The sequence below is a fragment of the Antedon mediterranea genome, chromosome 2, assembly GCF_964355755.1.
Source record: "Antedon mediterranea chromosome 2, ecAntMedi1.1, whole genome shotgun sequence".
Taxonomy (NCBI): Eukaryota; Metazoa; Echinodermata; class Crinoidea; order Comatulida; family Antedonidae; genus Antedon; species Antedon mediterranea.
Window position 1 is genome coordinate 5,921,361 of NC_092671.1, and position 17,263 is coordinate 5,938,623.

General features: G+C 33.5%; 2 protein-coding genes across 4 annotated transcripts in view; both read left to right on the top strand.

Annotated features, from left to right (window-relative positions):
* Positions 1–78: 78 nt before the first annotated feature.
* LOC140040171 (microspherule protein 1-like) lies at positions 79–8,732 on the top strand. Its single transcript, XM_072085890.1, has 13 exons — positions 79–131; positions 764–940; positions 1,057–1,382; positions 1,493–1,612; positions 1,716–1,825; positions 2,223–2,331; positions 2,944–3,082; positions 3,442–3,517; positions 6,218–6,246; positions 6,555–6,647; positions 6,866–6,948; positions 7,234–7,449; positions 7,887–8,732. The coding sequence occupies exons 2-13, from the start codon at positions 775–777 to the stop codon at positions 7,968–7,970; spliced, it is 1,551 nt and encodes a 516-aa protein (XP_071941991.1). The 5' UTR covers positions 79–131; positions 764–774; the 3' UTR covers positions 7,971–8,732.
* A 2,142-nt stretch (positions 8,733–10,874) lies between these two features.
* Positions 10,875–17,263, top strand: part of LOC140040173 (uncharacterized) — a 37,009-nt gene continuing 30,620 nt past the window's right edge. The window contains exon 1 of one of the 3 annotated variants that reach the window (XM_072085894.1): positions 10,875–10,970. Coding sequence is in view for 1 of the 3 variants with exons in the window: in XM_072085893.1 (XP_071941994.1) it covers positions 13,083–13,107 (25 nt within the window). In the remaining 2 variants the exon portion in view is untranslated. Of the gene's footprint in view, positions 10,971–13,033; positions 13,108–16,857; positions 17,054–17,263 lie in introns of those variants that run through there. The other 2 variants (XM_072085893.1, XM_072085895.1) reach the window with 2 other exon arrangements.

A 17,263-nucleotide genomic window follows, 5' to 3' on the forward strand; every position in this document is an offset into this window, starting at 1 on the left:
AACCACGCCACCACCAATCGACTATATGGCCGGGGGTGGCGCTGTTATTGTTACGCCCTCTCTCGGTCAGTGACAACAACAAAAAAACTCGAGCGTGTTTTTTGCGCACTTCGTTTTTCGTAATATTTGAGGTAGGTAATATAGTATTTAAGTACCTTTAATTATAATATAAATGGTAATTATGATTACTGTACTAATCTAGGTTATTATTAAAACTAGCACTACCATCCTGACTAATAAATATGGTCCTACTAGGCCTAGCTAGGCTTAGCCTAGTTAGGCTAGAGAGAGGCCTAGTAGTAGTAGGCCTAGGCCTAGGCCTAAATTAATAACTAGGCTAGGCCTAGCTATCCTAGGCCTGACTAGACTACCACTCACTAGACTGCAGCTCTAGACTTAGAGTCAAGCTGCTTAGCTAGGCCCGTCTCCTTTTAGGCCTAGGCTAGAAGTAAGCCTAAGTAGAGTTTTCAATTCATATGCAGCGTTGTGTTAGACTAGTTAGTAGTAGTAGTATAGTAGGCCTCTAAAGTCTAAGAAGGTTGGTACCGTACCAGGGTCAGGCGTTTCGACCCATTCCATTATTATTTTGATTTGGGAGGTCGGTTTTGCAATAGTGACGCACATTTGATTCAATAATGTTTGGGTAAATTCTTTTTTAATTAATTATACTCCAGGAGTTCACACTTCTAAGTTTGCCTAATAGTACTACTAGATTGAGCACTACAGTTGATGCAGCCAAAATCCTTTCTTTTTATATCTATAGTCTGCACCAGTATGTTATCCATTAGCGATACTAAGGTGCCAGATAGTGATAATAGTGCAGTACAGCAAGATCAAGCCAAAAAAGAACCAAAAACAGAAATTGAAGTACCACCACCGTCAGCAACTAATAAATCTGAACCAATCAAACCTAACCAAGAATCAACAGCCCCAGCATCTAGTAAGAATGATTACAGTTTGTCGCATGAAATAGAATAAAACATAAATTATTATATTATAAATATTACTTCTTTAAGGCATGATTGTTATCTGAAACTCTATTGTTTTATATTATAGTATCATCACCAGTAATAGCATCTCCAAGAGTTATAACTACTGCGACACCATCGCCAGCCTCGTCAACCGCCAGTATATTCAACAGTCCAAAGAATTTTCCAGTTTCAGCCTCCTCGCTGCTCACACCTCCCAATACAGTTGACCCTTTACAGGTAAAGCGAAGAAGCTCATCTAGGCCAATCAAACGAAAGAAGTTTGATGATGAGCTTGTGGAAAGTAGCTTAGTGAAGAGTACAAAAGCAAAGTTACCAACATTACAACAGCCTGAGGTAGTGCCTAGTAGTAGTAGTACCACCACAGAACCTGCTCCAGTCGAAAAAAAGAAGGTAGCTTGTTTATTATTTCTTACAATACCGCAAAAGATTGACTTAGTAGTCAAATAGTTCATTGAAATCTTTGGTTTTTTTATTTACATTTCTATTCTTTGCTGTTTCAGATTTCGAGAGCAACCACTGTAAAAAGAACAAAGAAACCCAAGGCAGTGATACCAACGTTGAAGGATGTTGGTCGCTGGAAACCTCAAGATGATCTAGCCTTGATAACAGGGGTTCAGCAGGTATTTTATAAAAGATAATGTACATAAAATAATATTATTTACTTTACTCAACAATATTTCAGATGTATATATTTGTACTTTAAATGAATTAATTATTTTACAGACAAATGATCTGAAAGCAGTGTATACAGGTGTCAAATTCTCCTGTCATTTTACACCAAAAGAAGTTGAAGAAAGATGGTATGCCTTGTTATATGATCCTGCCGTATCTAAGTATGTTTATCACCTCATTTTTTCTTAAACACTCGTTTGGTTATTATTTTATATTGATTATGCATAGGCCTTCTTCTAAAATTATTATTATTTATTACCTAATTGAATACAACATTCTTGCCAAAGGCTAGGCCACAGAATTCAACATGCTTCCAATCCCAACCTCCTACTCATTAAGCCTCAAATGAGACTTTGTTTTTAGGCACAATACAATGTATTAAGTGAGTGAGTGAGTTACTTTCTGTTGAATGTGTATGAAATAATATTATTTAAAAAACAGAGTATGGATGACTTCAAAATATAGTTAATCCAAAGATTAATTGCAAACATTGTGATTTTTTATTATATATTATTATATTATTTTACATTTAAATGTATTTGTTGATAATTTCTTCAGAGTTGCACAACAAGCAATGGCCGCCTTGCATCCAGATATAAAAGTTGCTGTTCTGAGTAAAGCACTCTACAGTGTTGCGGAGGAGAAGCTTCTTGGAACCATTACATCTGTAAGTTTCTGAGTTTTCAACATCCATAATTGTCATCTACTATTACATTCATTTTGTTTCCTTCATTCTCCCTTCATTTCTGCAATAATCAAATAGAGAACTTTCAATTTGCTTTGACCTACATATTGATGATGTATAGATTGGTCTACATACAAACATCAATGAAGGAATACTTTTGAAGTTGATTAACTTTTTTTAGCAAATTCTTTAGTAGGAGTATCGATTATGGTCTGTGAGTATTTCCGGTACGTAGCCGAGATCGCGTTGAACAAAAGAGTACAACATCTCTCTGAACTCTGAAGATTAGGCAAAGTATTGCCAGAAGTAGACATAAACCGACAAATGAAGAAGTCAAATACACTTCTGGTTTCAAATAGTACAGATTGTTTGTAATGTATTTTAGAACACCACCTGTAATTGACGTAAACTATTATTTCCATCGCTAACTTATGTTGAGGTGATGAGCCTGTATTTTTTACTTTACTATACTTTTTATTGGCGCATGATTAATTAACTTGACCTAACTTGTTTCTAGGTAATCGGTCATCACAAATTGAAATCTCACTATTGACACATGTTTGTACACGGTATATTTCACTGTCTTATTTTTAGATGAGCCAGCCTACAGTTGATATATTCCAGAACTTATTGAATGATAATCCAACTGTATTCCATCCAACAAGAACAGCTAAAATACTTCAAACTCATTGGCTACTGATGAAACAATATCACCTTCTTCCTGACCAATCAGGTACTGGCATAGATATTTTTTTCTTTTACTTTATTATTTTATTAAAAATTATATAATAAAGTAAATCAAAGATGCTGTTTATTAAAAATTAGTTGTTTCCATTAAGACTGGAATAATCTATTAACAACTATTGAATAATTCATTAATTTTAATATTGTATATGTATTATAATAGATTAATCTAAATTAAAAACTATTGAATAATTCATTAATTTTAATATTGTATATGTATTATAATAGGGCGATGAATGTACTACCTCCAAATTAACTCTATTGTTAATTTATGCAAATAGGTAACTCTGGCACCTTGAAATATTTGGTGACACCCTATTTTATTTATTTCTATGTATTTTTTTTCAGTTCAACCAATGCCTAAAGGAGACCATGTCTTAAATTTCTCTGATGCTGAGGATATGCTGACGGATGCAAATTTAAAGTAAATATGATACATTTTTTTATATACACTCTGTTAATTGTACTAAAATGTCCCAGTTTGCAAAGAAATTGTGCCCAAAGGCTTTGTATTGGTGTTCCTGTTCCTGTGTCTCCTATCCAGTTGATCAGGAAATCATTTTTTTTTATTTCATCTTTCATCCATTATTTATTTATTTTTTTTAAACCATATTTAATGAGGGTGATCCATCCAGCTATTGCTGATCATTAGGGACCCTCAGAGGTTATCAAGACAAACATATACACAAGATGCTCTACATAAACAAAGTCTTATTACAAGTCTTTGGGAGTGGGGTAATTTGGTCCTTAGAAAAAATCCTGACATGTGACGGGACTTAAACCCAGGACCCTTTTAGTGTTAGCCAAGCATCATAAGCACCAAGCCACAACTCCATTCCTTATATACTATCTATCATATACGGGATGCAGTTGATACAAACATTGTTCAGATATTAAAGCTCAGGTACAGGCATGAATTTTAAATATAATATTTGGTTAATTGTACATAAATCAAATATTTGTAACAGAAATCGAGACGAAAAAACATGAATTTCCCTTAATATGGTCAAATACAAAATTTGGCAAAATTCTTCCATAAAAACCAGGAAGACTTTTTTCAGTAGTTAGGTAGTTAACCTAATGTAATAACATGTCTGGTGACTCCCTAGACGGTGAAAAAAGATGGTGGATATACGGTGGATAATGTTTGCTATAGCATGAAAATAAAAATCTGAAGTTGAATAAAAATATCAGAAATGTAATATTCAAGTTATATTACCTAGACCCCATTTACACTTCATCGACGATTTCTACGGCGGCTTTCTTTTTAGCCCGCAATGTGTTTACACTTACCCAAAAAGCCGGCCTCGGGCCCTTACTATTGCGTTTACACTTGCTCTCCCGGAAGAGTGCTCGATGATACGATTTCGCTACATTCACGTCATATCCGCTCATGTGCGTCTTAAAAAGTTCACTAGGCCTAGGCTTATCAACTTTATCAAAAAAGAATCAAATAACGGTATTTAATATGGATCAAAACAATTGTATTATTGCTTTACTACTAATGTTTGCGTCTCGTTTTCTAAAGAATAGTAGTAGATCATACGCCTTTTTCATCTTCGATCGATGACAACACAAACAATGCCGTTCAACGAAGCGTAACCAACAGAAATAACATAGCGTTTTCAGCCTATTTTCGTAGGACAAGTTACTTAAAAATTCGTAACTCCTCAACGGACAGTCGTATGGACACAATTTTTACTGTAAAATGTTCTTTAAAGATTAGCCTTTAGAACTGTGTGATTAAAAAAAATTATAATTTTTTTTTTCACTTCTTAAGTCCATCGAAAAAAACACCACAGTTTATAAGCATAGGCGCCGCATGGTGTCCTGAAATCCCCTGAAAACGCTATGTTATTTCTGTTAGTTACGCTTCGTTGCACGGCATTGTTTGTCATAGATCGTGAAAAAGGCGTATACATCTTCACCAATTTAATTTCAATGAAGAATTTCCGATTCATCAGCAATAAGTTTCGTAAACTTAAAGCTATAGTTGACCCAGAACGTTCATTTTATGACCGCGAGTGTTTACACTATACGAAGTGCCGGCCCGAAGCCCGCAATTGCCGGCCCGAAGCCTACTCTAGACTAGGCTCAAAATTGAGCCGGCTCGAGGCCGGCTCGGTTGTTCCCAGAGTGTTTACACTTGTGCACTTTTGGCTCGGAGCCGGCCTCGGGCTCGCTAAAAGCTGAAGTGTAAATGGGGTCCTATATTTAGTCATCTGATAACATTTTTTACCACACCGTTTATTTTTCATAGCTTTTTAAAATGCCTCTCTATTTACAAAATTTGTGTACAAAAGAATAGAGATTTTACTGTGTAATTTGAACTATCCCCCCACTGATAAGAAAGTGCTTATTTTCAACAAGCCTGTGTAACACAAATAAAATCCCAAAAATTATGAAACATAGGGGAAACTATAGATTGATAATTATTGGAATGTATGATCAATATAAATTTTTTGCCCGCACCTGGCCTTTAAGTATGATTATTATGCATTAACAGACACAGTGATAGTAAAGAACACAGCACAGTATATTATAATACCATTGTAGATGGAGAAGTACATTGTAATTAATTATAACCAATTAACTTTTCTCCCATGATATTGACAGTATTATGAGAGCTTGTTTTCTCCCATGATATTGACAGTATTATGAGAGCTTGTTTTCGCCCATGATATTGACAGTATTATGAGAGCTTGTTTTCTCCCATACCCCAAACATTTTTATTGTTGTTTAGGATTCTATGTTATTGTTTTTCTTATTAAAGATGTATTGTCCCCCAAAATCATGAAAAATAAAGATTTTTAAAATCGGACTTTGAATAGGCCATTTTGCAGTTTTAATGAAGTTGTTCACGTCCATAAGAAAAAATGGGGGAAAAAATTATTTCACCTATAAAAAGACAAAATAAACAGTTAAATTACCCAAAAACTCATTGTCTTCCAGACAATTTGACCATTTTTCTCAGGTAAATAAATTTTTTTCAGACCCAATTTTTTGTGAGAGTAAATAACGATTATTTGACATTAAAATAACATATTCAACAAAAAAATTTAAAAAAAATATTTTTTTAGGGGGACAATATATTTTAAGCTTTCTTTTTCTTTCTGAACTTTAGAAATCCATCAGATGAGGTAGTCGAACAAGGTAAGTTTGTCATCCTTATTTTATTTGGGAACGTAATTTGGTTATTCGATAATTATCCGATTTGGATGAGATAATTATTGGTTAATTTTTCTTGAGTGGAATCGGTTAAACCCTGTTTCCACAGGCAGTATCGGTTAATTTTTGGCTTCGTTATCACGGCCTTAGAGTCGAGTCGGGTAAAGGCTGATAATGTGTCCTATGAACCCAAAGTTGTCTCTTCAGTTAGCTTTCTCTGTTCACAAGTATAGTATAAGTACTCTTCATTCTCATTCATTCATTCATTACTAATTTTGTATTAAAAATTATAGAATTAACAATAGCAGATCGACGGCAAAAACGAGAGATAAGACATTTGGAAAATGAGATAGCTAAATGGCAAGTGCTTGTAGATCATGTGACAGGTAAGCTATTAATAGCCTGGTTACTTCTTATCCTTTTCAGTATTTCAGTTTTTTTGTAAAAATTATGTCGCTTGGTTTATCCTTAATTTTATTAGGCACATCATCCATATAATGTGTGCTGTGAGAACGTTGCTGTATAAAAGTTGTGTTGTTGTTATTAATATTATTATGACTTTCTATAGTGTACTAATGCAAATAAGTTTGTTGTTTTGTTTAAGGCCTAAACTCAGTAGATTTTGACAATCAGACTTTAGCAGTGCTCAGAGGACGATTGGTTCGTTACCTTATGAGATCCAAAGAGGTAAGTACTGTATATCATGTCAACTCTAAAAAAAACATATCCACAATTTACGTTTTTCTGGAGAAGTATAGTTTTCAAATTTGGTTTTGTGTCATGTTCAAACAATAAGTTCGTTTATTTCTCTGTCAAAATGCTTCTATTCTGTAAAAGTGTATTCTTTGTGTTACCATTTTTAAGTAGTATCACACTTTTGGAATTGATGTGGCAGGCACGGTATTGCGAAATGTTACAAGATTTTTAACATACAATCAAACTTTTGTTTTGTTTACATTTTTATTTCAACAGATTACACTAGGCAGGTCGACGAAAGATAACAACATAGATGTAGATTTGTCGCTTGAAGGGCCGGCCTGGAAGATATCTAGGCGGCAGGGTATTATAAAACTCCGAAACAGTGGTGACTTCTACATTGCTAATGAAGGAACCAGACCAATATATATTGATGGTAAACCTATTTTGAAGGGACAGAAACATAAACTTGATAACAACTCGGTTGTTGAAGTAAGTATACACAATATGTATTTGATTGTTATTACATAGTAGTACATTATATTATAGTTGGAGTTGGGTAGCCGAGTGGTTAGGACTTGTCATACAGGTAGACCCGGGTTCAATTCCCGACAACTCCTATTCTACTCAGCTGTAAATGAGACCTTGTTGAAAATACTAGGGAGGATAAGGCGGCATGGAAAGGTACTAACCACCTTCCCTACCACATAATGCCAAGGCTTAGTAAAATGAACAGCTCATTCCCTTACGTTAAGAAATGAATACAGTACTACCTACTACCTACATTACATATTAAGAAAGAAAAACAGCTAGTCATTATTAAAGTATTTGTGTTTTTTTATTGCCTATAAAATAACTATATAATATATATAACTATAATTTGTTTATCATCTAGCTAAATGAAATTGTTATTTTTTCTTTTTTTTTAGATAACTGGATTAAGATTCATCTTCCTAATAAATCAAGACCTGATAAATGCCATCAGATCAGAAGCAGCCAAGATCGGTTTTTAACAGATTTTAATTTATTTACTAAAAATGAACCATAAATTGTGGTCGTACAGCATACTGATAATGTCAGTATACTGACTACACCAGCCAATGTAACGGCACACTTCAGTATGGTTTCCACTGTTCTGCACCAATCACAACAGTTTCATCACAGAAAGAGCATTTGCCGAGACAAGCGCCACCATTTGTGATGAATCCAACCCACTTGCTTGCTATCAGTGGCGTAACAACACTCACTGCCTAAACCCAGGGGCCCCGGATCTTATGTGGGCCCAAGGGCAGTTTCCAGAGGAAAAAACATGCATTAATATATGTAGAAATGGGCTAAAAACACCCGAGGCCTCCAACGTTGGAAAGCCGCTTTGGGTTCCTAAGCAGGGGCCTCTGCATTACGCCACTGCTTGCTACAAGGCAATTTAACAACAGGATTCTGAGCTTGCTTTAATAAAATAGGCATCATAACAGTCCTTTGATCTTATGTCTGGCTGTGACAAATACCAACAGTACTGTACTATGTACATATTCTCCGCAGTGCGCAATGTCTGTTAAAGGGGCATGGAACTTATCATGTTGCAGCCACAGATAAATCCTTTGATCTCCAGAGCTAAAAATCCTGTTGTTAGATTGCCTTGCTTGCAGGAACTGGGCTTGAACAAAAAAGCTTGGACAAGTCTTTTTTTTGTACAGGTTCAGTTCAGAAATCTGTTTTATTTGTGCTGTATGGAATAAATTTTGTACAAATGTAAAATACATTTTTTAAATAATGTTGTATGCCTGCATTTTGTTAGACTTGCCCCAAGTCGATTGTTTGAAAATACAAGCTCAAGTAGTATACGTATGAAACGCCATATGTGCCAAAATATTTATCTTTTTACTAATATTAAGTCAAACTCCGTCTGGAACCCAGACTAGCATTATTGTATATAATTTAAACACATCATACAGACAACTAGAGGAATATATATTTATTAAACAGTTTTACCACAAATGTATTTAAAAATTCCTATCAGAATTTCCAAACTCGATTTAAACCCACTCTCAATGTCCCATCCCCAATGCGTGATAATTAACTCGCTGGCCAATCATTCTATTACCATCTGGTGACGAAATACATAGATATCGATTCGACGTTTGTTTCTTATAATAACTCCACCTATATCACATATTTGTTGAATAAATAGATAATAACAATAGTAGGACTAGCATGCGTACTGATGACGTCAATGATGGACTCGCTTGCAATCAGTTACAGTATGCCTATTGCATTGCATCACTAGTATCTTCAGCATGTTATATTATATTATTAATTTATTGGTATATTTTCGAGATTTTATATTCTTGACGTTATTACAATTATAGACATACGTTTTTTATTGTACAGTTTTGGTGATTTTTAATATGAATTAATTCGAAAGCTATGTCTACACTATCAAACCATTTTTAATGTCACATAATAGTTATCCACTTTGACCAAAAATTAGGTCGAAAAAAATGTATTTCAGGGAAAATTTTCATTTAAAAATTTTGTTTAGCAATATTGCTAATCAAACTGATTTTTAAGTCGAGAAACATAGTTTTGTATTGTATTTTTTGCTACACAATTTTCAAAATGTGTAGCAATAAGGTTGTTTTGTATAGCTTTTTGCTACGCTACACTCTGGCGAAAATGTTCCCTGTATTTACCTGATAAAACTGTAATTTAAAGCAAAAAATAACCTATTCAAAGTCTTATTTAATTGATCGTCAGTTTCCATGTTTTTGGGAACAATACATCTTTAACAAAAACTTTAGTCAGCGATGTATGGTAAACTATTTTCCATTATTAAAGAACAATTTGAATGATGCCCATCACGTTCTTTATCGATGTATGTAAGATAATTTCCAATAATTTACAGTTTGTTTAAACACATCGTATGGATATACCAGCATTGAAACATTTATATACATCGGTAACGTTCTAGTTATCGATGCAAACAAGTTAAATTTACTAAATGGATCGATATTCTCACACCTGATGAACCTATTCGTAAATCTACTATTTCAACAGACTTTATGATTATGATGACATAAGTGGTATTAATTGAATACACGGCATAGAGTATAACTTATTTCTCTAACATAATAGATAAGTAGTAGTAGTGGAGCTGTAGATTGTTGGTTACTGCTTGCCTTCCAATCCCAGGGTCCGGGGTTCAATCCTGCACTTCTATTAATGGATGGATGCAGGCTAGTTGGTGACATGAACGCTAGTTGGTCATACTGAGTACCGTTGATTTTACGATCATTCGGGAAAAACCACCTCACGGCGATGTAAAATTGTTATATAAGTATAAGTATAATAATTGGTAATATTCATTATCATTAAATATCGTTACTTTAATATGGATGAAGGCGTACTATATTAATCTATTATTTTAAAAGCATACACTTCGTGCCATTAAATGTATTATTGGACCTAATAAAAAAAAAGGTGTGGCATCGTAATTTAGTAAAACTGTAGCTATTAACTTTAATTTATATATAATATAGCTTATGCTGGAAAAACCCCGGCGTTCTGAGCAAATAATTCGGGGTCATCGCGATAATACTAGGACAATAACAAGATAGGCCTACCATCCTGTACTGTCGATCGATACATCAATAACAAAAATTAACATTTCTATAGATAGTATCAGATAGTCCATGTTGGCCTAGGCCCCAGCGGCACAGATAAAACCGCATGTTGAAGTACTGTTGCAATACTGTCAAAACTCTCAAAGGGTTTTAGAATTGTTTCCAGTCGAGGCCATGGGGCATGATTTCGATAACCTTAGATTGTTCGCTATTGTTTAGATGAAAAATGTATTTGCATTGTGAATGACACTGATTTGCGGTGTAGATAGAAAAAAAACAATTCAAAGTGTAACTGCTACTTGTCGGTAGCAGGACGTAAAAAGATAGTAGAAAATAATATATTGTTTATAATTACTGTGAAGAATTGAAGAGCGCGTTGACTTTGTAAAGGTATGTTGGCTTTTATTATTCATTTACTGTATTTATTCATATTTCAGATATTTTTTTTTTAATGGTGATTGATTTATTTATGCACAAATATATCCAGGTTTCTTTGAAAATTGGTCTTATATAATTAAAAAGCAAAGTGGCCTATAGGGCTACTCGTTAGGTTCTTCTGGCCAATTTAATAGTGGACTTTTCGGGGATAATAATACGTACAGAGTTACCGGTACAGGTAGAACTCTGCATTATTGCGAATAAAAGTTATTTACTGTATTTGATTAACTTATTCTAAGTAATTCTGCATGTAAAATAAAATCAGTGTAGGCCTAAATGGTGTTTAATAAATTCACAATTTATTATGCAAATGACGGAGAGAGAATGTACGGTCGGTAATATTAAACCTAAATTAAACAAGAAATATTTTTTACAAAAAACGCTGCTCGCTTTTTGAAAAATATTTTTTATTTCAAATGTTTTTGAATGTGTCATTTTATTGTCACATAATAGTTATTTTACCTGAAAAAATGTAATTTAAAGCAACAAATACTTAAATTGTCTGTCAGACAATGGTTTTTGGGTTTCTTTTCTTTTTTTATATGTGAATAAATATTATGTTTTTGTTACAGAAGTGAATACTCAATTTCTGTCACTTTAGTTAATTTTATTGCTAAGGTCAAATCTGGGGGTCACTTCATCACCCTAGATATTTCAATTGTGAAGTATCCTATTACAAACACAAACTTTAATGGACTGTTTCGATAATAATTCAATGAATATCTGACAGTGAATATACCTGAAATGCTTAGGGATTTGTAATTTTAGCATGACATGTCCTAATAGACTCTTTCCCAGACGTTTTTTGGGTCTACTGTAGCAGCTGGAATCAATAAATCATAGTGGAGTTTCCATTTTAACAAAACTGTCTGTCCTTAGAACTATAACTGCTGCTTGCTTTAGCTTCTGATTGAGTAGTCCTAATGGGACGTAGCGGGCTAGAGCAGCAGCGTGAAAATCAATTTGTTGTAATTTGTTTAATGGACAGGCCTAGGCCTATATGTGTATTTCTATATCAGAAAATGATGTACAGGACCCTTTCTAAGAAGATGGGGCACTAGTGACCTTTGGCTTATACCTATGTATTATCCTTGTCGGTATGTTAAAAATAGATTGCATGTGCATGGTTAATGGCCATTTAAACAGATGGGTATAATCAATCTACAAAAATAAAATTCTGAAATCGATTTGGCATCAGAATTGCTGACATAAACGGAATATTACAATATCAATTAACAAGCCGCTCCGTCACTTTAGGCTTCAATAGATAGGCAGCTGGTGTTAACAGTTTTGAGTAGACCTATAATCACATTAATGTATAAAATCAAATTGAAGGGCATTTGTGGATACTGTAGATATCTTTTTTATTGGTATATAATTTACCGTTTTTTTTTTATTAAGATAGCCTATATAAAAATCATTATATCTATTCAATTTAAAGTAGGACTAAAACGAGTAAATCAGACATTTTGATTACGGAGATATATCGAAATTATAATGTAGGTTGTTTTGCCTGCTTGAATATGGGGACCGTTTTTACTGTTTAGAGACCTAATCATTTTCATCACAACTAACCGAAAACGAGAGGATATTCGCCCTCAATCGGATACCAAATAGAAATTGAATGCATTTTTACCAACACAATTTGATAAACAAGTGGATCTACAGAATTTCTATAATTTGATTAATAATAATGTTTAGGCCATTTACACGGTCCATCCATGGAGGTATAAAAATAGTTTATTATAACTAACTCCATGGTCCATCGGTAGCTTAAATAAAACTTGCTTGATAATCTTTCCAAATCTCTAAAAATGAAATAATAAAGCCTATTTTCAAACTCTCGATATTATACGATAATTGTGGGCGTAGCCTAGCCATTATTATTGAAAAACAAATTCAAATTGGAATGAAAGTACCTAATCGATACAAAATCGATAATTGATCATGGCGCCGAAAGCGAGGCTCTCTCTCTCCCCTCGAGTTTAGAAAAACATTTTTAGACAAGTCGTAGAGCGGTGTGTGTGTGTGATAGGCCTAAACGAGAAATAAACACTGTCGGAAATGGCTAGGAAATCTACAACAACAGGTTCGTGAGTAAACGTTTATAGTGTAGTCTGGTAGATATTAATATTTTGTATGTATTACGACTGCCATGGGCAACTGTCATACTTTAATTGTGTATTAAATTGATGAGTTCTTTGAGAATGGCGGTACGCTCCCGGTCAGGAGGTGGCGTAGCATCGATCAAGAGCAAAAAAACTCATCATCCAGGCTGTGTCAAGCGGGCAAAAAGGTGCTATGTTGCCCCTACATAGGCCTGACTTAATTTTTTTAATTAGTTAAGATAAATGGATAATAATTTTAAATCGTATTTTTTCTCTTTCTTTTATGTGTAACTGACTTTGGGGTTGGGTCAACCAACCGGCTCAGCTACAGTGATTAAGTTCATTTAGGAGGTTGACCCTGCCTGGCAGGGCCTGGTCTCCCCAATAATTTCATTTTTTTTTTGGTTATAGGCCTAGGGCCTATAGTATATATATATAGTAGGCCTAGGCCTATACTAAAATAGACCGAATAAATAATGAAATGAAAATAAAAACGAATAATGTAATATGTATTAACAAAATAGTTTTCAGGTCTAGGCCTAAGTGTCGTAGCTAGTAGTAATACAGTATTATAAATATTATTAATACTGACAATACATTGTAGGCATAGTTAGTGTCTGTCCATAAAGAATACCCCTTCCCCCGCCTAACCCTACTTTTTTAACCTAAATTGGGACAAAATGTACTGGAAATTTGGGTCGTGTCTGAGTAGAAACGTCCCTAATTAATTTATAACAGACTCCCCAATTAAGGGCCAAAATGTTGATTTTTGCATTGTTGTTGTGATTCCATGATAAACAACAACATTTTAACAAAAAAAATTGTGTGAGAGCTTGAGGTATGGTAAAAAAGAGTGAGACTTAACCGTGTACAGTATGTTCATACTAGGTCTAGGGACCTAATAAATACTATTTTTGCATTTAACAAAAATAAATTATTTGCAACTCAAAATTCGAAAAACAGCAAAAAAAATTGATTAATTAAATCATGTATCAGGACACAATGTCCTAGGCCTAGGCCTTGTAGTTTTGCTTGGTATTATTTTTGATAAATAGTCCCAAGCATTAATATATCAATGGTCTTTTGTTATGGTTCAGTTGAGTAAGCATGATATTTATTTCTATACAACAGCGGTATAATAACTATTATGTTCTCTAATAACTCCACCCAATAGCGGTACAATAGATTATACCTGTCACAGACTGGTAAAATAAAGTTGTATAGTTTAAAAAGAATAATTATGACAGTCAGAACTTGGTGATATAATCATTATCCAAAAGATGTTTGTCACCTCAAACTGGCAACAAAAAAGAGATTTGAATGAAAAGTCATGCACTGTCATGTAAAAACATTTAAAATACCAGACTTCAGATAATTATATAAACATATGTGCAGTTCAAAACTAGTTATTGTTATCATAATTACAGTTACTTGTAATTGTACCCCTCCTTCCCTGGTGATAATATACAATGTAAAATTTTGTTATTAACAATTGTAGATTCTGTTTTTCACATTTTGTCAATGGAACCAAACTTAGTTTCAAATGATTGCAAACTGCAACAGCTGGAAATGTCAATAAAGTCTCAGTAGACTACTTAACCCTTTTTAGTTATGTTAGCATCAATACATTATTAGCTCAAAGATTTTAAAACCTTTGCTAAAATGAACACAAAATATCATAAAACTTGCATGTAGGACATAGTGTACACTGTCTACACACACCACATCATATTAAATGATATAAAATTTATACAAAACTATGGAAAATGTTTGTCCCACAAACTTTAATATTGAACTAGCACAGATTTAAGCCATTTATTCGTCAACTTTGGCAAAACCTTGATCTTAAAATTAATGATAATTATCATAGTCAATAGAAAATATAGTACTGTACATTGTGCAGAATTTGGTATATTTTCCCCATTATTATTACTTTATCTTGTACAGTAGACTTTTTTATTATAGTAAAAACCTTATTAATTACAGAATACAGTATAGGCAATTCTCCCAACAACGGACACCATTGGGCTGGCCAAATATGTCTGGTTTTCTGTAAAATCTTGTATTCGGAATGTGTTTTAATTGGTAAAAATTAATTTGAAACCTTTCTGGACCTCGAGAAAAGTCTGGTTTTGGGAGAGTTTCTGGTTTTTAGAAGAGGTATTGGGACACCCTCAAGGTGTGTACCCTAAATGAACACCCACTGAATAGAGGTTGGCTGTTGTGCAAACATTGCCTATTTCATGGGGAAGTGTCTCCTTTTAATTCAAGTGTTCATTGAATAGGAGTCTCCTTACAGTACTTGTTTGTTAAATATGGACATTTTTATTTTGTGACTATAGATATTGCATTACAATTCTCAGAAATCATGGTACTGTACTGTAGGTCTACCTGTATCTTTATTTACATTTTTTATAAAGGCTTTAAAATTAAACTTAAACTTTATAGCTTTTTAATAACTAAAAATTATATTATTGACTCTGTATAAATCAAAAAGGTATTTAAATAATAACTTTCTATCATTAAATTTCTAAAAATTCTTTTGCATTCCATAGCTGTCATTGCAAAACTCAAACCAAAATTAAATTACTAACTTTTTCTAGTTTGCACAATATGATATACTGTAGAATAAGAACGCTTGTGGCAACTTATGGTTCTAGGTATGAATTGACTGAAAGTTCAGAGATTAATTGAAAACTGATGTATAGATTGGGTGTTGTGTGACCCCTGGAATTTCATTCATAACTTGTGAGAGATTATTATTTTCCAAGGCCGCCAAGCAGGTCATCGCAAGGCTAGTCTCAAACTGCTTCCTGTAATGGATCTGGAGATGAAGTGATTTTTTTTTATTGTAAAAGATCATCTTTTTAAAGCTTGCTTTTAAAAAGGTTGTTGTGTTACAGTAGTTTAAAACTGCCAGTTCTTGTTCAGAAGACTAGACGGTATTGGACATTCAGTATCAACCATTTAAATTTAGGTATACGTTTATTTTTCATCTTTTTTTTTTCTAAACATAGAAATATTAATATCTCTATTTCTGTTTTTGCAATGTCCAGATTGTTAGCTTGTGTTCAGACTGATTTAGCTACAGTAATATCAAATTCAATAGGATGTTGGCCTTGCGGCTTGCTTGATTAGATTATTACTTTGTCCTCCAATGGATGCCTATAGCCTGACCACTGAATGGTACAGTAGCTTCCTATCTAATAGTAATATCAGAACAATTTTTTTCCCACATTAAATGCATGTATTTCTAGTTTCATATTTTTCCTAAGATTTCAGTGAATACAGTAGGCCTATAGTACATTAGAGATACTATGTGCATTCTCCATGATTCTCCTCAACAACAATTGGATTCAATTCACCCAGTATGAAGAAGAAAAATAGTAACATTTGGTTCTACAGTTGAAAACTTCATATAAATGTTAGTATGCACATTGCAAGTCTTACTTCTGTTTGATGTAGCTATCTGGAAAATGGTACAACATTTTGGCTTCCTCAGTCACCTTCCTTGACTGTCAGATTTTACTAAGTAAAGTACATACAGTACTAGGTAGTTTTGTAAATAATACATAGTCGTACTTTAGCAAAGTTAAGTAAAAGCTAGCTCATTCTAACACTAGGTATTCTAAAGCTTATTACACTACAGTAAGCTTTGTTTTGTTTTCATTTTTAAGTCGTAGTAAAATTCTCTTTTAAAAAGCTGCATAGTGTGATGAGTATTAATCTTTGCGGTTGGGAGGAAATGTTTTCAATTACGTCAAGACAGGAGGAAGGTTGTCTAACCACTGTTGTTACTCTCTCAGACCATTACACACTTAACTTGTGCGTGTGTAAGTCAGGACTACTGCTTGGGTGCAATCGGCTATTGGATTAAATCCCATACTTTATTAATTAAAGATTGGACATATTTTGTGTGAATTTGAGGTAATGTTATAAAGTAATTGTTTTTGTTTGTCAAATATAAAGCTGTACAACAGGGCAGTGAACATTTTAACTTAGAGATATACTGTTAGTACCTATAGTTTTTAAACTACTTTACATTATCCATCTCAAACTCTTTCAAGTAAGTGTTTATTTCAAATGTGTACCTAATCACAATAAGTTTATAATTAGTATACAACATTTTTTCTACTG

Bases quoted from the DNA above. Each gene is read 5' to 3' on its own strand.
- LOC140040171 (XM_072085890.1), top strand. From the start codon at position 775: ATGTTATCCATTAGCGATACTAAGGTGCCAGATAGTGATAATAGTGCA. The intron at 941-1,056 runs GTAAGAATGATT...TTTATATTATAG, and splicing joins ATCAACAGCCCCAGCATCTA to TATCATCACCAGTAATAGCA. The intron at 3,083-3,441 runs GTACTGGCATAG...ATTTTTTTTCAG, and splicing joins CCTTCTTCCTGACCAATCAG to TTCAACCAATGCCTAAAGGA.